Raw genomic sequence first — 23,815 nt, 5'->3', positions numbered from 1 at the left:
ACGAATAGTTCGTAAACACGACTGACTCTTGTACAATATTATTCAACACTTATAACTGTACCAAAGATTTATTACCAAAATATTTTACAGGCAGTTCACCTTAACAATGCTATGTGAGCTAACATAAATAAAAGTATTCAACTACATCTACTCTACGTATAGTGCGTGCGTGATCTATTCTCGGGAATTGAAACTGCGACTATGCATGTATGACAAACCAGGTTTATCCTGGGATGATAAAAATATAAAATATTATTTAGCGAATTAATTACATCTTCTGTCAATTATCTTATTGCTATCCTAAAGCCACAGATCATTTTTACCAAAGAAGGTATTCATTTTCTACAGCCAGTTTTCTATCTAGTCAACTACTATTAATTCGTTGGCTTGCAGCATAGGAACACCGAGAAAAGTGCTCAACAATCACCTTTATGATCTTATTAAATAAGATAAGCAACTTTCATACCTAAACATTGATTGGCAATTTTCACTCAACTGATTACGCTAAGACACGATATGCTTCCGTTCAGTATTGCTATTTTCTAATTATCTAAACACAGTATACACTAAATGGAGAAGTGCAAGGGGTGGTTGTTTTTGTTTTTTTTTTTTAAATGAAATTATCGAGTCAATAGCACTCAAAATACGTGTGCTATTGACTCGTTATATTCTTGGAATGCGGTGTAGTCTGTCTCGAATATCTGAAAATACATCCAAGAATATGAATGGATAAATTAGAGACATAGCATAAAATAGAAAGAAAGCATAAATTAGAGACAAATGTTAGAACACGGTAGGCTAGTATATCGAGTAATATGCCAAGTGATTACATACAAGTTAAAGGGACCTGATCAGAAGTGTAACGTAATGGTGATTAGAGAAAGCAAGGAATATACGACTTTTCTAAAGTATAAACAGAACTGTATTGAAAAATAGAACCGACTCTTTCAATCAAAAGTACAATTTGCAAAGCTATAGAATCGAATATGTGGCTGACATAATCGAGTTCTATTCATTATGATGTGCAATATTCACGCTGTTAACATAGTACCGTTTGGAAGTAACATTGCTGACGTGCTTTCCAGTTCCTTTCATCCCAAAATTAATATATTATTATACCAGTAACTGTCTAATAAAAATAATCATACTAAAAATATAACTTCAGTTAAATATTTGAAACAGAGGATTTTATTTATTTATTTATTATCATTATTTTTTTATCTATGGGGCATGTACTTTCCTCGACACCAGTTTTAGCCAGAATTCGTGTACCCACACGTACATGTTTTCACGAAAAAAATAAAATAAATAAAAAATAATAATAATAAATAAATAAAATAAAATAATAATAATAAATAAATAAATAACAATAATTTATTAATCTAAAAGATACAACAATTCAAAACTGTCTGCCCATATATTATTTAAATATATATATTTAAATTTTATTAAAATTTAATATTAAATAATAAATAATGAATAACCGTTATACTACTAAACTGAGTTCGAAATTTATTTCACCACAATCTCTCTCTCTCTCTCTCTCTCTCTCTCTCTCTCTCTCTCTCTCTCTCTCTCTCTCACCCACAGAATGCTGTTGTAATCCCGAGATTGATCAAATTCATTCTTGGTTTTAGAGCATTGCAATAAAAAGTTAATTCGGAACTATTTTTACAATGAGAACGACTATTCTTTATTTTGTAATTTTTTTTTTTTACACATTAACTTCATGTTAACTCGGTATAATAATAATCACACAAAAACAAACTTTTTTTTTCTAAAACCCATTATACTTATTTCCTGTTCAACAGGCAAGAGTGACTAAAAGAAATTAAGGAAAAAATATCAAATGAATAATTTAAAAGTCAGAATATACATTATGTTCAAAAATGCAAACAAACAGAGTAGTTAATCACGATAACTACATGTTATATGCAATATGTTCCCTAATCTTAACCCTCGCCCTCTTTAAATTATAAATTAATTTTTCTCTTTATACTATACACCAACAGCCATATAAGGCCGACTGTTATAAAGTCGTTCCATTAGAAAAATGCTGCTCTTCGAACCAAACAGTAAAACGTTCCTTATAAGTGTATATACTACAGATAACATTAGGAAAAACATATGGACTGCTCAAAAGCCAATTAGTGTAAGTCACCGAAACTTGAAACTGCACACCTTTTATGATTAATGCTCACATTGTATAAATGATAGACACAAACAAATATTCTAACAATTCCGTTTTAATCACTGTAGAATAATATTCGACTGGACTAATGAAACGTTAATTAAGTTCGTGATTTCATTTACATAAAAATTAGGATTGTGATTTATTCAACAATAACTGGCTTTTGAGCTATCCATACTGTATTAATGGCTATTCAGCACACAACAGACATACCAAGCGACAAAAAAAAATCGGTTAGTATATGAAATACAAACTGTTTTTTTTTCACACTTTGAGGGATGTTATTTTATTTCTGATCATTATTGATGACTAGCAGTTTGATAATCATTTGGCACAATGAATTAAACTAATATTATAATTTCACCGGAGAAATAATTACGCGTTAAGAATTTATATGTTAAAAGTTACATTTAATTTCTGTACAAAAATGAAGTTGTGCACATCGATTCCTGTCAAAACTAATTTTTTAAACTCGTAATATATATCCACTTAGTGTAAGTCACCGAAACTTGAAACTGCACACCTTTTATGTTCAAACAGTTGGAATTTAATTTACCAAATAGGAATATGCAGAACTATAGCATCTCAAATGGAAATATATAGAAATATGTCCTAAATTTTAAAAATTAAATGCCACAAATTAAATGCCACATTTTAAATGCCACATTTTTAACAATTCTAAGTTTAAAAATCAGACTTATCAAAGAATCGTTTTGCTAATTATAAAGTTAATTCTTAGAATTTTTTTTAACCCGAATATTGTTTATAATAAGGAGTCGAAATATTCTGGTGAAAAATAAATGAGTTAAAAGAAAAAGCACCATTCTGAGTGAAGAAGGAGAAACGTTATTGGACAGCAATTGCCGCTTCTGAACTCAGAAAGAGTAGCTTGGTGTAAATTAACTGATCAACTTAACCTTAAAAAACCTTTTTAACAGAAATTTGTTTGTTATGCTATATAAGGCATAAAATTCTGTCTGGAAGTTTTTAACTCCTGTATTCCTATTTCGATGTATTGCAAATTCCGCTGTTTGAAATTCAGAATTGCACACCATGCAAAAAGATATACGATAACTACACAAACATGAAAATAAAAAGTCAAAGAAAACAGATTTCCGTAAAGAGAAATATTTCGTTATCTTAATGTAAGAAAAGATAATAGCTGGAGTCAAAAAAGCAGCTCACATAAGATCTAAAAACAATACAGAAATCAGCAACGATATCAAAAATAAAGGATGGGGAAACAACTTTGGCACCGATAGGTGATAGAACGTTTACACATAAAAGCGGTGTTGGAACTGATATTAATTATAGTTATAAAGGAATAAGATGTAAGCAATTAAACAAATAAAATACAATATATAATTTGGTCTTTCAAAATAACTAATGATTGAAACGAAGTTAAAAAGTCGATATACCCAGCAAGTAAAGTTTTACTAACATCGGTGGTTCCCAAAATCGCAAATATAAAATGGATGCAAAATCGAACAATTAATTTCCTATCTTAATTCTCTATTTCCGTTCACAGGAATCGCAACCTTTCCTGTTCCCCGTACCTAAGGCCTCAATCAATAAATTTTATTGCTGAAATACATAACGTTGTCAGGGCAAGAATATCACCGCTTGCTTAAATGTATCACAGCACTTTTCGAATACACGCCTATCTGAAGGAACTACAAAAGGCTTAGCCATTAAGCCGAAACTTATGATACCGAACAAGAGAAAACAGTATGTACACAGTCCATCAGTGATTGATGTGTTGTATCAGGCCAGCTGAACATTCTCTCAAGATAATTTATGAGTAACTTACTTTAAATATCCTTTCTTTGGTAAACTTTTCCATTTACAAATACCGGGATAAAGGGGTAAAGTTTTATATATTACAGAGATATTTATTTGGCACTCGTCTGTATACATACTAAATATCAAAAACACTAATTCCTATTGGGTACAAAACTTTTTTTCGCAATTAAATAATAACAGCAAAATAGCGATAATCTATAATTGTTTTAGAGTTCATAAACACAAGCAAATGAATAAATATAAAAGAGATTGGTATAAGTGAGAACACTTCATCGGCGGCAAAAGGAATCGAAAAGCTGTTGTAAATGGTGCACTTCAAATGTGCGTTTGTCTACTATCGCTCTACGTGCAGGAAAGCTTTCTCCGTACTCTCACCACTAATTCCTGTGAAACCTCAATTAGACAGATCTTGTTCCGATGGCTTCTATCCTAAAGGTAATCAGCTAATGAATCACAGGTCGCCCGCCGAGAGGTGAAGAAACAATTCCAAGCTGCGCTGCCTCGGGTTAAGCCCCCCTCCCCCCTTTCAGTAACACTAATGAATTGGAAACGGATTAATTACAGAGCTCATTTCTAGAGCAAGCGACCGATACCTCAGAAACCCTTTTGCTATTTCGTTAAACCCCAAATTAGCTACTGCAAGTGCATGCGTCACTGACATTGTGTTTTCTACACCAATGTATCCAGATAAAGCATTCCTTAAAAAATCGCTGCTGATGAGATGTTCTCGCTTACGATATTCTCACTTCTCCTCATTCGAGTGGTTGCTAGTTTACTGAGAACAGATATTTACTGAAAGTTAGCTGTGAATTTAAATTGAGTCGGTTTCTGGTATATTTACATTAATTCTTGTATAGAAGCGATTAACAAAAATTTTGACAAAGAAAAAAGGTCCTCTTATTTAGCATCTATATTTTCTCAATGTGAGAAATCTAAACCAACAAAAAAAATAATAATAATAAAAAATAATAATAATAATGCCAACAACATAACTGTAATTGGCAAAGAACACTATACATATTATTTGGTGGGTGTTTCTTAAAAATAAAATGTTAATAAAACCACAAATATGAAATTTTTCATCAGTCACAGCGAATCGTTCTTATTTTTTGCACTCAATTTGGCTTCAAAGAAGTTTTCGTTTCAAATAGCCTTACTTGATACATTATACCTGTTTATCACAAGTCTTCCATCTGTCTTCTCTTGCTTCCCTTATCTCACTGTCTTGGGAGAACTGTCTTAAAAAAGCAGGGAAACTAACCAGAAGCTTCCACGGACCACTCGAGTGATGTAGTGCTGGTCCCAGACGCACAAGATTGTTGGTGTAATGTGGAGGGAAAGAACTGACAGTTCTCATATGTAAAACTCTGGGGAACTTGGATTGCTAACGTTGGCACTGGATACACTGGACAACGATCCTTGGGAACAGTCTCGAGTTCGAACCATATTGAATTGCTGCTTGTAAAAATCTCGTTCCTGATAGGCTCGATCTAGTTCTTGTCGAAGTCTACTAACTTCTGCTTGCAACACACGATTCCTGCTTTCGAGTTCATGTCTCTGCGCCAGTCTTTTGGTGCGACAGTTCTGAGCATAGCCGCGGTTTTTCAAAGTCCGTCGTTTCTGTTTCAGTCTCACCACATCCTCTCGAGGAAAACCATGCAGTTTTTTGTTCAGTTCGCGTACAGTAAGAGAAATAAGTTGATCATCGTTGAGAATATCTCTTGATGATGACAACAGGGATCCTGTCATCGATCCCTCATCACTGGAGTTGAAAGAAGAAGCAGTAGAGGTACATGGTATGGTAGAGTGGGCAGGGCTGCAGATTGTAGCTAAAGTTGGAACGCCAGAGAGTGAGCGCTGAACTTGTGGTGGTGGAGTTTGTGGTATTCCCGAGATGTCCGTGTAATCTCTTCGTATCATCCAACCTTCCATCTCCGGACTATACTGAGGTCGGAGGTCAAGAGGCTGACTGATACCTCCACGAAGAGTTGGAGTAAGCCACATCATATCGTCTAGAAAGTTAGTTTTCGAGTCCATAGCTGCTGGAGGCATCACTGGACTCGCTAAATTTGTGGAAGGAACAGCTGCAAATGGTGGCGATGGGGGAAGACTGTGAGAGTTAGCATTACATGGTGGTGTGTCAGGAGGAGTTCCAGGAGTGGCAGCCAAGACGATGGGTCTACGTGGAACAGGCATTACTCCCATAGGACAACCTGAGTTCATTACTACTCCATTATTAGGGAGTGTATTAGACTGCATTGGATGGTGATGAGACTCAGGCATCATGCCGTGACCAGGGATCATTGGTACAGCATGAACATTTTCTCCATTCACTGAACAGTGCATCATATTTCCATATTTTGCCCTATTATTTTCTATTTCTTGTTTAACCACCTCTTCCAAGTGTTCGAGGTCAAATTCATGAACATAGTCCTCCGACATTGTTCCGGACTCCGCTTCCATGGCAAGAGGAGCCCGATTAGCTCAAATAGCGAACAACAACACGTGCTAACGTGTGTTGTCTAGCACCGACTATCCGAAGCAGCTCCGTCTTTCTCCCTGAGCAACACAGGAACTAACTTTCAGTTGACCGAGCTGTAACGGGTGCCACATGCGAGCGTCTTCAAAATAGCAACACCGTCGTCAACTGAGTCCGACCTTGGCTGCTCACATGTGCGCGCGAAGTTTATCTGCTCGGCTAAAACAGTCCTGATGAAAGTGAGCCTGAAACTCTCTCTCTCGCTTGCACGCACACAAACACACACACACACATACACGGAGGCACTCCAAGTCTCAGCGAGAGACTAAATCTGCCTTATCTGGAAACTTCTACTTTCAACTGTTTTTCCGCAGTAGCAGCAGCGTGCTACAAGGTAAAGGAACCAGTCCAGCTAGCAGAGACATGTGCACTATTCTGACAAGACAGAGGTAGAGGGAGCGAGAAGAGAAGACAATTCAAATAGATGAAAGGGATTTCTTAAAACACAGTCACCAAAGAAGCGGAAACGTCCGATTGTACGATTCACTTCCACGTTTTCCCGCTTCGCGCGTAGTCGTTTGCCGGTCGATTATCCGTGACAAGCAGGAGCTTTGCGAGCCACCGTCCGAGTAGCACGCTCGCTAACTGGCACTCACTGCCTTCTTACCGGAACAGATGGCTGGCAGATATTTATGAAGTTAGTGACGCGGCGTGACGTCATTAAGACTTCCTTGTGGAATACAATGGATATCCAGATCTCCAATCACTAGTCCCTACGGCACCACGCTGACTGAGGTGACGTAGGAGAGTGGTCGCCTATGGTCAGAGCATAGGCAGGACTACAGTCTTTAACAGTTCGATGTTAGTGGTAGTAGGAGGAGAAATGTTTGTTTGCAGGAAGCAGGTAGGAAAAAACTAGCCTATTATGCATGGGAATGGAAAGCAGATACTTATCTACGCAAACTAACTTTTATCTTAGTGAGCGCCAAATGAAAGCCACTTGCGTTTATTTTGGTGGTAGCCTAACTGAATCATGAGAATAATACGACAGTGAAAGCGATCGCGGCCGCTTCAAAGTTTGCTGTTCCGTGGTAGGCTTAATGTCCATTTGTGTGCATAGATAATTCAATTCTTTATTAATCATAGAGTTCCCCCTTACTTATATTTATGTTAAAAAGTTGATGCAAATAGAATTAATTTAAGGCGTACGTGTTTATTTTTCAATTCATTTATAATTTTTAGAGATAATTTGAATGAAATTCAAAAGACGAGCTGCAAAGCTAGATCAAACATCCCATTCCACTAAACGGTTGGAAACGAATATTATTAACCCTAAATAGTTTCATTTGGTATGAAAAGTTATTTCATTCTAATATTAAGCAGTACTACCTTTCATCGTACGAGTTCGGTCTGGCTGGTGGTTCAGAGAATTATGAATCCAAACTTTTATAAATTGATCATTGTTTTTGGTTACTTCAAGATATTTCAGCTAACCAACTGGAGTTAAGCGATTTACTTAGAGTAAAATCAATTTGCTATTAGCTGATATCTTTCGACGATTAGAAGAAAAGAAAATTTGAGCAGTCATGTGCTACAAAATTAATTTCTTTGTATATTTTGTGAGAAAAAGAAATCTATTATGGACGATAATTAATACTAAATTATTACATCCAGCGAATTTATTTTATATACTTGAATATACATTCAAAATTGCTGTATGAATATGCATTCATGATTGCTGTTTGAATGGGTGTAATTTGCTTAAGTTTAGAATTGTTTACTTTAAGTTACTTACAACTATAGATAAGTTATACTAAATGTCTCCGTCAAAAACACACAGAATACACAATCCGGAATTCCATCTACTTAACCAGTCCCCAAGAACTTCAAAACTATTACGCTAATTATAAGAATATTTCACTCACCAGCACAGTTCTAATGTTAACAAAAATTGAAAAATTATTAACAAGCTTAAGGAATATATCTTCTAAGAAATAATTTAAATTAACGAATAAATGCTGAGCTCTGCATAAAGTAATGAGAATTTTAGCTAAAAACTTCTAAATTAAATGCGCAATAAACTTCTGAACGTGAGTTCTTATTTTTCATTAAGGGAAGTTTAATACTCGTACAAACTGAGTGTCAAGTTATAGAATAAAAATTTGCACGTTCACTAACAAAGTAAGGAAACAGTACTTCAAAATAAATACTCATCGTATGCATATGGTCAGGCGCGAGATTGCATTAGTATACGTGCTTTGAGCGACCGGAGTTCGAGCTCGTGACTGCTAAATAAGGTGCGTGCTGTTTCTTCTATTCTCTGTATCATGTGGACTCCTCTGATCGCGTGGTGGTCCCGAAGTATAAACAGAAAAATTATTTATTGTTATTTTCGAGATTATGAACCAAATTGTAAGTGTTTCTTGTTAAGAGTATCAGAGTAATTTTCTCAGAGAGTATTTGCAAAGATTACTTATTAAGGCCTCGCTATAAGATAAAAGCAACAACCAAAGCTTAACACAAATTACATAAAAGAACTTTACGAAGCATTGCACCTACCTTGCCCGAGCTCGAGTTTCATGAAACTGCTTGGAAACTGTCCTCGCACACCTAAGAGCTTGAGGGAAATTGAAATAAATTTAGAAAATTCGAATATAAATGCGCTTGTAGTGATTTATCACCTTGTTAGTTCAGACCCTTAGGAAAGTCTGTAATAATTAAACGGCCTTATCAAACTTAACTCTAAAAAGACGTAGCAATATGAAGTGAATACTAGGAATGTTTGAGAACACTTTGCTCTCAAACATTCGATACAGCAGTATTTGTATAACACAGTACACGTATCCTTTGAGTTACGCAAGGTCGAGATTGACGTCTTCGGATATACGCGAACTGCGAAAACATTTTCCGAAATACGCGATGCATTTCGACCTAACGCAAATCTGTAATCGTCCTCCCAACAGAACTTTTTGAATGTAACGGAAGTTAGCAGCACGTCACACTACACACGCCACTGGTGAGATGTGTGATGAGAAATACTGAAATTAAAGAGATACCGTACGGGGCCACAGTAGCCTTGGAGAAACGTTGCTGGCCTGCTGAATGCTGGTCGAAGTTCGATTCCAGCTGCTACCCTTATGGGAATTTTCCCAGGGGTTTTCCACTCAGTATTGAGTTTGGCGGTCTTAAACTGTGGTCGTGAAGTTTTTCACCGGGATTGACTCCGGCTTTCCCCTCACAACAGAAAAACCGCCCTTCGCGACGAGGGGTACACGAAAATTTGATAGGGCTACGGACGGGTGTAGACTAAACTCCGCATCGTTTTCACTGCGGACTTTACTCTTGAGGGAAGGGGGTTAGTGGGCAGCCGCACCACCAACATAAGGTGGGTTGAGGGAAAGTCTATTTAACAGACATGTTCTGCTCCTTAAAAGAATGCAGAAAAGCGGTGGATTTCAGCTGCGGCTAAAATTCATCCATTAAAATGCGAATAATTATGCCGTTCAGCAAAATTGAATTGCTGGAATTTACACCTGCTGAAAAATATAAGCTCATTACAATAAAAAATAAAAAAAAAGGTAGTTAATGGTGCGAAGCGAAGAGTATTTCATTTCAGGCGCGTTAGCAAACGTTAATAATTCACGATTTACAGCAAAAAGCACTTTTTATGCGCGAACAGAGTAATTTTCATTTCTGCGCATGTCCTCAAGAATAATATCCAGTTCTTTAGCTATAGTATAATATGTATACTATAGTATGTATATAGTCCATGTGATATATATTCCACAAAAAGAAAATAATAATAATTGCTGGAATTCTATTCGTGTGATTTTAATTAAAACATTGGAAGGATTGACAAATCTTTCTTACAGAGCGAAATATAAAATTTCCCTAAAATCCATCCACTGGGAAGAGTTATTATGCAGACGGACGGACAAAAAATAATAATTGTAGCATTGCTATTAGTCCGATTTTAATGATATTTGGAATGCTCAACAAATCTTTCTAAAAGGTTCAAATATAAATTTCATAAAAATCTGTCCTGAGAGTTGAGTTCAACGGATTCCATTACACATCTCCACAACATTTGTAACAATGCAAATGTTGTGGTCAAATATTTGTATTGTTGCAATCATACTTCCTGCAGGAAGTATGATTGTGACGTTATACTATTCTACAAATGGATTTCGCTTACCTCTTCCATGCCAAGGATGTTTTCACATAAAACATCTTTCGTGCGTACAGGACATACAAGCTTTAATTTTTTATTTAAAGGAATTTTCAAAATTGTGTAAGCTTTAAAATAAAAAAAAAAAAAATCTAACCGCGTCACAAGGAACCTCGTTTGCTTATCACGAGATGAACCACACTCCTGCGAAGTAGCTGCAATCTGCCTATATCCAGGCATCAGTCAAAATTCGCCCCATGTCAGAATATAGAGTGCACGCGACGCTGTGATTTTATCCTCTTAATTTATTTTTAACTTTAATTGCCTCCTTTATGTAAATCTTGAGTTTTAAGCACTAACAGTTCTAAGTATCCTTGATGAAAGGCTGAATATAACAGTTTTATTAATCTCCTAGCACTGACTTCTTCTAACTAGCTGCAATATTTTATAGACCGATCTACGCAATATAATTTGCGAACTACTTCTCTGATGAATTTCATTGATCCAGTCCAGAATTTTGTTTATTATAAGAATACAAGGAAAATTATGAAATTATTTAAATTTTAAATAGTAATGATTTAAAAGTTTGTAATATTCGATATTTCTCATTTAAGAACCTAAATAAAATTGAATAAAATTTAAGTTAAACAGGAAAGTGTTCATTTTTTAAATTCAAATCCATAAATAACCCTTGAATGTTTTTTTTTTTTTTTTTTTTTTTTACTTTAAGCTCATTTAACTTATTCTGAAAGATTTTTTTTTTTTCATATCCACTAAATTCAGTGCACATGGGTTTCCTGTCCTGAAATAAATCAATACTCGTATGTATTGAAATTTTATATTTATCGAATTTAATTAAATTTAATAAATATAAATTGTGCTAAGTATGTCTGAAAGAAACTCATTGGCTAAATGTCTGAGTTGGAGAGTTACTGGAAGGCTTGGGCCAGGTCAGTCTCAAGCAGATGTAACCAGATGACTTAATATTGATTGTAGTGTTATCTAGAGACTCTGGAATAAGTCCAGGAGTCAAGAATTAATATCAGAAGGCCTTTCGAAGTTAAACTTAAGACAACAATATTCAATGAACATTCGTCATTGAAAGGGACTGTACAAAGGAAGAGACAGCATGATAATTGTGGGAGAGCTTCTCTGTGAGTTGACTTACCGATCGTGTACTTCCAAGGAGCTGTTGTTGTTGTTGTTGTTGTTGTTTTGGTTTTTATTAGCAACTAAGGCCACATTGCTCCGGGATATGCGGTGGTCATTCCCCGACCTTTCCACATCCTCCGTATTTGGTGGTGACGGGCTCGAACCCCGGTCTAATCAAGAAGCGTGTGCTACGCACTGCTGCTCCTTCCCACCTGGCTACGGAGGCGCTTCCAAGGAGCAACGACTACACAGAAGTATACGAGTGAACCTCCTATGTGAGGTTCACTCGTTTACTTCTTGATGTATGTTCAATAGGGAACTATTTTATCTTTAGGAAGAAATTTTCTATATTGCACCAGCCTGGTGGGCCGATATCTGGTACTGAACGTGTTATCCCTATGGCGTAGCCAGCACGATTACTTGCCCTCACTCTTACAGAATATGCCTGACGACGTATTGCTATTCTTCAACTACTCCACAATGCATCTCTTTCTTCAGAGCTTATAAGTGCTTCCATGAAGTGGACCGTGGGCTCTTTGCCATCGGGCAAAGATGCCCACGGTCCACTTCATGGAAGCAGAATTGTTGAGTCCAGTATTGCAGTGAATGGATCCCCCCACCCCCAATTAACCAGCAACTGACATTCCATCCATGACGAGTTCACTTTTGACCAGTATATTGTCTTCTACAATTTGTGCATTTATTGTTATTAATGATGTTACCATTTTCTGTTCATAACAGACAAAATTTATATACGGAATCTTTAATGAGTAGGTCAACTTCGAGTAAGCCTATCCATTAATGATCTACACTGCCTTCCAAAAAGTATCCGAATACACATTGATGTCATTGCCACTTACTTCAATAGTCTGTCCGCCCGCCGTTCTGACACATCCCCCCCCCCACTTAAGCCGACTTTCCGCCAACCAACGACAGATTGCAGCTGATTTAATCCTCTAATTCCTCCTGCAGTGACCAGTTGAACACTCGATGTGAGAAATATAGGTTTTGCACTCATTCGACATTCCAGTTCATCCTACAAGGTTCATAACCGAACTCTCCGCTGGACATTACAACTTTTAGACATTCATGGCCATGAACCATTCACATACCGACGGTGCTGTTCGTGAATGGTCCATGAGGCACCAGAGATATGGCATGTGGCCTTATCACGTTGAAACACAGATATGTCTTTACCAAAGAACCGCCACGTTATAGGGAGTATGGAATTGGCCAAAACATGTTGAGGTAAGCATCGGGGTTAACTGCTCCCCGCACAACTGAGAAAGGGCGTAGGCCATACCACGGATAACGGCTCCACACGATTACCTCCTGCAGCGGATGCTTACACACAGGTATCTTTCAAATCGAAACCCACGCATCTGATCGGAATAGGGTGCGGCCAGCTTCATTACTCCATAGAACCCATTTCACTGCCCTGAGGGACAATTACGGCGTTCGTTATACCATGCAGAGAGAGATATATTTTATTGCGTTTAATGATATTTGGTTTATGCTCTACCGCTCTCCAATTAAAACCAAGGCTGTGGAGCTCCGTACGTAGTGTGTTCTTACAGAGATCAACCTCTGTTGACGCCTTAAGTTCCTGGTTGATGTTTTGCAGGAATGTCTGATAAGATTGTCGTACTGCCTTTCGAGCCTTTGTGAGCTTCCACGGTCATCCTGTGCATTTCTGGTTGATGGTAGTATCACTATGCTTCCCTTCCCACCATCACCGAAGATCGACTTTGAATGGTGTCTGGCTGTTAGCAACCAAGAAGCCCGCAATGTGACATCTGAAAATAACGCTGCTTTCGAAATTAGTCGACTCGATTCTGTGTTAGAGAACAACTAACGTCTGTGACTAATACGCCTTCCTTCAAGACCGGTATGAGTCACTTGTTTATCCAGGAAGGTTCAATGGGCTATGAAAATAGAACCAAAACGATGCAGCGTTGCAAATTTATTTTGCACTGGTGAGAACACAAAGAATGAGTCAATAATAATTTGCCTAAATCTAAAGAGTATTTAGGGCATATAACAGATTGAATGTTTATGTCCTCTATTCCTATTTGGTTACAACACTGAAACTAAGGCATAAGATTAACCCTTTTCTTTATTTACAGGTATACCAGCTCCAAGAAAGATGGAGCGTAGAAAAGATACTGGTGAGTGGCAAAAAGGAGTGGTGGTGGTGGTATCTGGGAAGTCTAAAGGACATCCAATTAAAGAAGTAGATGAATTTTCTAGTGTTTCAGAAAGAACAGTAATAACAGTTTTAAAGGAATGATGCGAATCGAAATCAACCAGAAATTAGCGGCAGAAATTTAGTCGAAAGTCTGTGCAAAGGCGTGGCTAGGTTTTCGGAGCCCTTGGCAAATTCATGGATACGCGCCTTTTTTCGATAATTGGTAAAATAATAATAAATAATAAGTACAGTCAGCCCTCTGTTTAACAAACTTCTTTATAGCGAATTTTTCTATTTAGAGATAAATGTTTTATTTTTACCGTTTTTTTAGAATTAGCAAAATAGAATTTTATTCTTTATCGAATTTTTTTAGAATTTTTATTTCTTCATTTTATGGAAACGAAAATTTTCTTAGTGCTGTTGTTACGCCCGAATTAAAAGATAAAGAGGTTACCATCTGCAACTCAGTGGGATCCGTAAAACCTATCCATCTATCTGTTGGACTTGTTGGACTACCAGCTGGACTTGTTGGTATCCACATACCAACAAGTCCAGCTGGTCAACTACTTTCTGTGTATCCATAGCCAGTGGGCAGATTAAGGTGTATTAAACATTCGGACATTAGGCTCTGGTCAACCTTCTATTGTAAGCACCCTGTTAGAGATTTAGAAGAGAGTGGTTTTCCTTTATCCCGACAAGCGGTCATCTATTGTTTCGTGTAAGTGAAACGGCACCGTTTCAAAGTTATTGTCCTATCATCGAGCACAATATGAGATACAGAGGAAATGATGCCTCCCACATTACTATCTATGGTGTATCCACACCGATATTATATAGATATAAAACTCTTACTCTTAACATTTGATGTAAACTTCTTGATGTATGTTCAATAGGAAACTATTTTATCTTTAGAAAGAAATTTTCTATATTGCACCAGCCTGGTGGGCCGATATCTAGTACTGAACGTGTTATCCCCATGCCTTGTTGCATTTATGTATTTTTTAAGTTATTTCACTTCGTACTTTTGTTGCTAACAAATTAATAAATTCATTCTGAATTTCTGGAGATAAATAATTAGTGTGGGGTTTAATATATGCGATTCCAGAGCATTTTTCATACCAAAGTCAAATTGGCTGACAAATTTTATCAAGTTTAAAAATACGCCACAATGTTTTTCGTCGGTAAAGTGTAAAGTGTGTTTAGCGGCACCGGGGGTTTCCCTCATCCCTGCGTAGTTTACATTGTCAGGTGATACAGTACACTGTAAAGGCCAGAGATTTAAAAGTGTGTGAATCTTGGGGTGTGTAATGTCATGTACCGTTGTTCTTCTGGCCATTTAGCCGCCAGACCTCTGCTGAGGCCCGACGTTGCCCACACTTCGCCCCGTGGAGGCAGACCAGGTACCCAGTAGTTAGTTTACTCTGGCAGGTCCTGCCACCTAGTTTCCTGAGATTTCAATGGCGAGGACCTAAAAAAAAAAAAAAAAAAATTTCGTTCCATTGCGAAGGGAGAGCGCTTGAAGTATGAAAGGCCGAAAAAACTGGGCGAGAGTGATTTGGATAAAGTTAGATTTTGACTTGTGGGCGTACGCTAGCTTGCAGATAGAGAAAGTGAGGAGAAAGACAGAAGTATGGGGTCGATAGTGAAGGCGACTCCAATCAGATGTCAATGGGGCATGCCCAAGCCCCCACCAGAGGGAAGGATAGGGGCAGCGAGCGGGGGGGAAACAGGGGACCGTCATCCCCCTTTCCTCCGGGGAGGGGAGAGACAGTGAGCCAGGCAAGGGAGCTGACTCAGATCGCCATTATGGCTCTACAGTAGCAGTTCTGCTATATGTTAAATCATGGGTAGAAATGTCCAGGCAGGTTCCAGCGCCACGGCTGGCTGTCCATTCAGTGCATATGTCATTCCCAGGATCGGGTCTCATCGAGGGTAATTTTGGTTAGCTAGGTTTCCAGCTGAGTTCAAAACTTGCTAGTTGTCTGTCAGGTGCATATTTTCATATGACTAGCATGTCCACGAAATGCCAAATTATTTTCAGCACAGAATAATATAAATTTCAATATTATTTTCAATATATTACGCCATTTCGAAATTTCGCTTCTTAGTGCTGCTTGTGCAGCGTCGTCAATTAGTCCACCTTTTTGAAGACCTTTTTCTGATAATTCCCATTTTGTGAAATTGTTTATGCGTTGTAATGAATTCTTATGAAAAAGAACGTTTGGATTTAGATGTTTCCAATCCTTAAATCCATCTGAGATGCAAAATGGAACATTATTTGTGCCAGATTCAAATAAGAGGCACGGAAAACAATATATTGCATTTTTGTTTTTGCAATAAAATTCTTCATTTTTGTATTTCTACGAATTATTGAAACATCGGCCGTTAGTGACAGGATACGTATTTAAGACTGTATATGTTCGGGACCGTGTTGCACCATAAGAGATCTGTTTTTATGGGTATTAAAGTTCCATGTGGTCGAATCATTAAAATTCAGACTTACATGTTTCATGTTAATATCATTGCTACCATTATTTTCTTCTGCCAACTGTTTGAACGGAGGGGTGAAATGGGAGCGGTTTTTTTGGCTGATACTGCATAAGCTTGCTTTCTTGCATCACATGCCTCTACTAATGCTAATGCTAAAATGCTAATTATTGCTATTTTATAAATAATGCTAATGCTAACTTTTCTTGGACTTCCGTTTCAGTGCCATCATCATTTATTTCATCTTCATTCGAATCATGTTCGTTTTCTTTGTCACTTTCAGGTTTGGAGGCTGGCTTTTCAAAACTAGCTTATTGTAAGCCACCTTTGTAAACTAGCGGAATGTTTTTTCTAATTTCCTCTTTATGCAGTCTTTCTACGCGGTACTGATGTCCCCTTTTTTAATTTGGTGGCATGTCTAAAATTAATTTGGCCTTTATTGCTTTATTTAAATTATAAATCACAATATTCAAGATTACCTGTTTATATAACAATCACAAAAACACTATAACTTATTCAGTTTGTACACAATGCGTAAATTGCGAACTGCTATACATTCGAGCAAGCGCTGATGAAGCGATCGCCTGATTGGTCCCTTCAAAGTTACATTCTGGACAGCAAATGGATCTTTGATGCTATGCAGTATGTACTCAGATGTAAGGATGCATGCAGGCTTGAATCGCCGTGTGAAAATTAATTTTCAGACAACACAGGAGCTGCTGCAAACAATTAACCAAGAGCTTCATCAGCCGTTTCTGAAAGAACATTCGAAGAGAATTGCATAGCATGGCTATCTAGAGTAGTAGGGTTCTCCGAAAAAAGGCAAATGTTAACAGCTGCGCATAAAAATTTATTTCCGGATAATATGGGCTAAAAGGCACAAAAACTAGAACGTTGATAATTGTATCGATGTGATGTGGTTTGACAAAGCCAAATTTTATCTGTACTCTGATGATGCCAGGCACCAAGTTCAGAGGAGAAACGATGAGGCATTTCAACCACTGTGTAAAGTGTTACACAAGTTGGTGGTGGGTCAATGATGCTTAGGGCATGTTTTAAATGTTATAAACTGGATTCCCTACTTGGAAACCAGGATAATACCAATCGGGACGAACCATACAAATATTTTCGATGATGTTCCTTTTGCTGAATATTTGAGGGAAACTCATGACTTCGATATGCCTGTACTCAGGATGACAACTGTCCGGTTCCCAGGGCCCCTACTATTTTAAACTGGCATGAGGAACACGAAGGAATGTGGGAATTTAACTGTCCAGCCTCGCATCATATTTAAATCATATACAGAACACATGGAATTATCTTGAATGTAAAGCGAAAACACAATAACATCATCCACGAAACTCAAATGAATTAACGGCTCAACTGTTTTTTAGAATTGCCTAACAGTGATATAACTATTTCAGGGGTCTAGTTGAACCCCTAAGAGAAAGAATTCATAAAATGAACATACTAAAAGAGAAGTTACATATTTTTAATTCAAAAATTACACGGGTGATTAATTTTTTGTCCAGTGTCTGTACCGCCTTCATTCATTCAACGTATTCTTCTCAATGATCAGTCCTGAAATATCCAATCTCCAGGTTCTGCAATTCACATCTAAGACCTTCCTCATATGGACAATCCTTGACCGCCCAAATAATCTAGATCCCATCTTTGGATTCTCCCTAGAAGTTCTGTATCCTTATTTAGGCGAGATTTCCAGACCTGAATACAATTTTTTAAAGACAATTTTCTCACCATCTTGCTTTATAAAGAGGAATAATCTTTCTCCCTGTCGGCAAACGCCTTATTGATCACTAATAGTACACCCTGGCTTACATTACAAAGAAAACTTTATATCCGCTTGTATCATACTTCCTAAATCTTTCTCATCGTGAACCACCTTTAATTCCGTGTGCCTAGTCTTTATGTCATCCCAGATTTCTTTTCCTGAAATGCAAAACCTCATATTTGGCAGGATTAATTTCAGTCGCCATCTTTCCGACCATATGTGTAACCGATCTAAGTACTCGTATACATATAGACAAGTGCCGTCCCAACACTGTTTTTTAAAGATCACGTGGAGGCGGAATACATACAGCTTCACCACTGCTGAGAGATCCCACTTGCTATTTTACTCCATCCTGAAGAATATCCATTATTTACCAGCTCTATTTCTCTCTCTCTCCTTTCACTTAGTTATACTCTGACCCACTTGGGGATTTCACTAATCACGTCACACTCCCACGAGCAACCGAATCTAAAGCTTTATTAAAATCTAGATAAATAATATCGAATTGTTTCCAGCAAATAAATGCCTTATGGTTGTTGCTTAAGTTTTGAAAACCAAGTGCATATAAACAGATGGGAACAAAACATGAAACTCCTACATTCATAACTCATAATTGTTACATGCGTAACCACATTCGTAACAATCATTAATATTAAACTAATTTAAATAAAAAAGTCAATAACGCTATCGCGTTCAGTTACCGAATTGACTTACGACAGTAGAGAAACATTACTAGAACTTTAAAATTGGTCCTGCCTGGATATTTAACTAAGAATAATTTCGGAGGGTAAATGAGAAACGTGACAAAAGTAAGCCACAGAAAACAGCTGTTGAATAATATGAAATTCTGACCAATTATGAATAATGCTTAAGGGCGGCAACATGCGATAAGGTTAGACTCTACAGATACGTATATATTATGTCTGTAAATTGCGTGCGTTCTGTGGTCTATTTGCCTGTTTGCTGGACGAAAAACCTGAGTTTCCAGGAGGGAACAAACCATGGTACCATCGCCTGAGTTCACCCGTGATGTGAACGAGGCCCGTAAAAATTCCTTGCGTCATTGAAGGGATTCGAACTGAGGTCATTTTCACCCGGTGTGAAAAAGGAGATGATAATGTGAACTGTGATACCCGCTATGGTCGTGTACACATCCAATTACATGCACGAATAGACACTGCAGAAAAAGGACGCTAAAAGGGAGGGACTAAGCACGCTTGTTTCTAGCATACATTAAAAAAAAAAAAAAAAAAAAGAAACTAATAAATAAAATTGGGAAATACACAGAAAGAATTTCGAATGCATTTTTATGGGCATTTCGAAAATAATGGAAGCACTGCTGTAAGTTTAATTATACATTACAATGAATGACGACGTCCTCACCCTGTTGAAACTCTTGATTAATTATTCAGAGCAGCAGCAGTATTCTGGATAATTAATCAACTTTATCTTAATCTTTATAAACTCACTCTCCCACCACACCTCTCCAATTTAACTGATCTATCTGCTGTTGCAATCACTACATTTACAAATCAATCATACCCGATTAACAGACAAAAATATAATAAAATATACTTTATGTTCGCGCTAAATGTAATTATTACGTTTTGAGTTCAAAGTTGAATATTACATATACAGTATAATGCTAAAATTGGTTACATTTTCCTCATTTCAGTCTTGAAGTAATATTGAAAAACAATATTTTTAAAGTATTTATGTACGTAATTATCCCTTTATCGCTAAAATTTGTTCTCACTCCTAAACAGCCATCTAGCCAGAATAAAATAAATAATGTGTACGTAAAATAATCCTGTCATTTTTAATGACAGGATTATTTTACATTTGACAGTGACATTTCGTGGCTACGCTGGGTGGCCTTCTTTGACGCATCGACTCTAATGGTCATAGTGCGCAATTTCTTATGGGAGTGGGAGCAGTCGTAGAAAGGCTATGTATGTGTATTTCGGCCACACAAGTGTGTTCACATGACGATCATCTGAATATATGCACTATGAGGATATTTCACCAGTTTACCCGAACTGCTGGGTATGGACGGTTGTGTTGTCCACTGTGGCAGCTTGGTTGACACGAGCATCGGCGTCTGCTGCTCGTTTCGGGAGGTCAGTACGATTCTCACCGACGAATGGAGAAATTTCTAGTCCTCTTCAACAGAGGTTAGCCAATCTCAGGAAAGAGAGCATTTTCCCCAAGCCATACTTATGAATAGGCATATGAGGCGCTAGCCTCGGGCCTCACCATAGAGGGGGGCCTCGCATGGCTTCTGTAATCTCAAAATTTTAAAGCGATTTCTTGTTTTAACGCCCTGATCTAAACTAGGGCCCACTTGTACCTACCACGTGAACCCAGACAAGCGAAATTTACTGAAAGTGTGGATGACTCATTTCTGCGAAAGAACAGATTAATAAAGGAAAAACGCTCTCACCTAATTCTCTAAGAGGATGTAACAGTAGAACACAGGTTAACCAAGACGTATTATCTGCTTTGGGAATATGCCTTAATCTTTTCCACTGGCTATGAACACAAGAAAGCAGTTCACTAGCGCGACTTCTCTGTACAGTACGTGGGAGTCGGACACCACTAAATTGTGGATTGTGCCTTTTTAGTTCTTAATTCGTGCATTCTACAGCAACAGCTCTATTTCCTAAAGGACAGAGGTGCGAACAATGCGCGACACAGAGTTTAGTTCAATACTGTTCTTTATAATTAGCAGTATTACAACGTTTGTGTTTAAACAGATCGGTAAAAATAATCGTTTCTTTTTCCTGATTATATGCAAGGTTTTTTTTATTTTTATTTTTGGACTCCGGTATCTTTAAAGGGAGACCCCCCCCCCCCCACAAGAGCTTAGCGCCTCGGGCAGTGTAAGTACGGTCCTGGTTATTCCGACTTTTTGGAATATGAAGCAACAAGTTCCGGTGCGGTTTCAATAATAAAAAAAATCTAATCTGTCAAGGCTTGATTTTATCCTCGTGCTCTGCTCGTGGTTCTAGTTAAGTTTTATCGGTGGTCGGCCCGCTAGTTTTCTTCCAGTTCTCACGAAGTTATCTGATGAACATCGTACTGCGTGTATCTTGACACGCAGCACGATTTTCACCAGGATAAGTACAAGTTTACTAAGTACGCGTAAACTTGTACTAAAAGACACTACAATCGCGGCACACATGAAGAGCAATTTCCATAATTTGTAGTATTTCGTAATCTGGCAGCAGTGAGGTTGTGAATCGCACTAGCAGCGTGTGCACTTCTTTCAGAGTATGGTTGACTTGTACATAAGAATTGCATCTCGGGGTCGTCTCACGTGTAGCGCCGATGCTCTCTTGAGATTTACTTTCCTGCAAAGATTTAAAAAAAAACTTTTAAGACTTATTTCACATCATGACCGAGTTAGTAGATTGCAGGAGAGAGTTGCGTGGCTTTTTTCCTCATCTCATTCAAGCTGTTCTCGAATATACGTTTGCGCACCATCGCACCCTCGACTTTTTCACTTACAAAGACAATTCCTATATTATGCGTTTTCTTTACGAAGGAAGGAGTTTATGAGGGCAACCAGAATTATGAAACTTCGTAAATGAATGTCTCATTCATTTACGAAGTGTGACTGTTTGAGACGTATGACTGTTTCTGGCCTACTTAAAGAGGGCCCACCAATTCTTACGATTCAGTATTATTACAGTGTGGCAGCATATTTCAGAATGTTTTCAGTTTATTAACAAACTATCATGATTGCATGGATCAATGAGTTTAGTGCGTGAATGGCATTCGAGGATGAACAATATCAAAACCCAACTGTGGATTGAATTTCTTTTTTTTTTCTTCCTTTTGATGAAAAAAAAAAAAAAAATTTAGGTCGTTATCACGTGATGAACTGGACACAAATGAGAACGCCGGGTAAACAACACACTCAATATTAAAATGAAACTTTTTAAAACAAATAAATGTTTCAAAAATTTATGAAATAGAAGGTAGTTAATTTAAGCGTTACATTTCAGGTGAGTTAGCAAATAGTAGTAATTCATCAATTATGATACATAAAAAAAAAAAAGAGCAAGCAGCAACATCTTTTATGCGTGAATCTAAAGCATTTTTTTTTTTCTGTGCATCCACCATTCATTATTGTCCATTCATTCTCCAATTAGTGACAAACAATATCTAGTTTCAGCAACATACATGGTATATGGATAGTCCGTGTGTATGTATGAAAAACAATAATAATAATTTCCGGATTCCACTGGGAGTCGAATCATTACATGCAGATGGGCCGACAAAGAAATAATAACACTAGCCAACAATTTTAAACTTTTTTTCGATAACATGAACGAAATCGCATGTGCTGAAACCGAAAATGACAGTAGAAAGTTCGTAGCACATCACGTTTTCATGTTATGGCTTCGTGCGTGCTCCTTTTCTCCAAAAATTATGAATTTTTACTTATCTAAATGTACTTGACTACTTTCTTGCAAATTAATTGCTAGAAATAGAAATGACGACCACTAAACATTCCAAATCGATAAAAAAATAACATATTTAAACTTTATAAACACCCATTTGGATTTATTATTATTATTATTATCTTTATTTTCTCCTAAGAGACACCCGCTTACAGCTATTAACCAGGGGGTGCACATTCATATATGCAAATATAATTTATATACATAATAATTATCTATTTATAATTTATACAAATCAGTCTTTATAAATTATACAAATTATACAATGTCTAAATTATACATTTTCTAAATCATACATTGTCTAATTAATTATATTATACACATCATTGCCTTATTTTACATGACAGGCAGATAGAAAGAGAGCATAAGCATAATTTACAATTTTACAGGGAATTAGAGAATGTTCACATCTACAGCACTATTTACAGCGAGTTCACAGAAAGAGAAGACGTCCAATATAAACATAACAGGAGCAAAAACAGTCCCGACCAGTTCGTTCTTCATTTCCTGCATTCTCTTTTGTTTCCCTCAGTCGGCATCACTCAACATTTATAGGTGGAGTAATGCCTTTTGAAACACTTCGGTCCTGTATCTCTTCTCTGCGCAAAGCCTTTCTGGGTCTGCTTGTAGATCGTTGAACATCTTAATGGTGTTCAAAGGAAAAAATCGCCGAAGGCTTTCCAGCTGTGTGAGCGCGCTACTGATTGGAAGGGATGTTGTTCTATTCTCCAACCTTTGCGTCATGCGGGGCCGAGTCAGCAGGTGGTCAGTTTTCGGCGAGTCGACTCTCCCGGTCAGTAGTTTTGCAAGAGTGAGGATGTTCTTGGTGACAATAATGTGAGACCAAGGCGTGACATCCAAGTTGGCATATAAAATGGTTCTTGAGATTGTAAATGGCTGCGTAGTGATTCTGTTTAACCATCTCAGCATCCAGTACTCTAAACCCAGGAAAGCCTTGATGGTAGCATCTGGGGCAGAAGACCAAATCTGAGATGCGAAGAGAGGGATAGGGATGACACATCTTAAAATATATTGTTTAACAAGGTCAGAGTTCCTGATACCTACTATTTCTTGTCTGGAGGTCCA

At 37.3% G+C, this 23,815-nt stretch overlaps 1 protein-coding gene across 1 annotated transcript; it reads right to left on the bottom strand.

Moving 5' to 3' along the window:
* Positions 1-5,051: 5,051 nt before the first annotated feature.
* LOC150079066 (uncharacterized) lies at positions 5,052-7,309 on the bottom strand. The gene has a single exon (XM_090382516.1). The coding sequence runs from the start codon at positions 6,455-6,457 to the stop codon at positions 5,348-5,350; it is 1,110 nt and encodes a 369-aa protein (XP_090238642.1). The 5' UTR covers positions 6,458-7,309; the 3' UTR covers positions 5,052-5,347.
* Between the last annotated feature and the right edge of the window lie 16,506 nt (positions 7,310-23,815).

The sequence above is a fragment of the Mastigoproctus giganteus genome, chromosome 10 (assembly GCF_048544385.1).
Source record: "Mastigoproctus giganteus isolate SK-2022 chromosome 10, ASM4854438v1, whole genome shotgun sequence".
In the NCBI taxonomy this organism is placed as follows: Eukaryota; Metazoa; Arthropoda; class Arachnida; order Uropygi; family Thelyphonidae; genus Mastigoproctus; species Mastigoproctus giganteus.
This window is presented reverse-complemented; position numbering and strand designations above follow the sequence as displayed.

Excerpts from the sequence above, each read along its gene's own strand:
- LOC150079066 (XM_090382516.1), bottom strand. The coding sequence starts at position 6,457 with ATGGAAGCGGAGTCCGGAACAATGTCGGAGGACTATGTTCATGAATTT.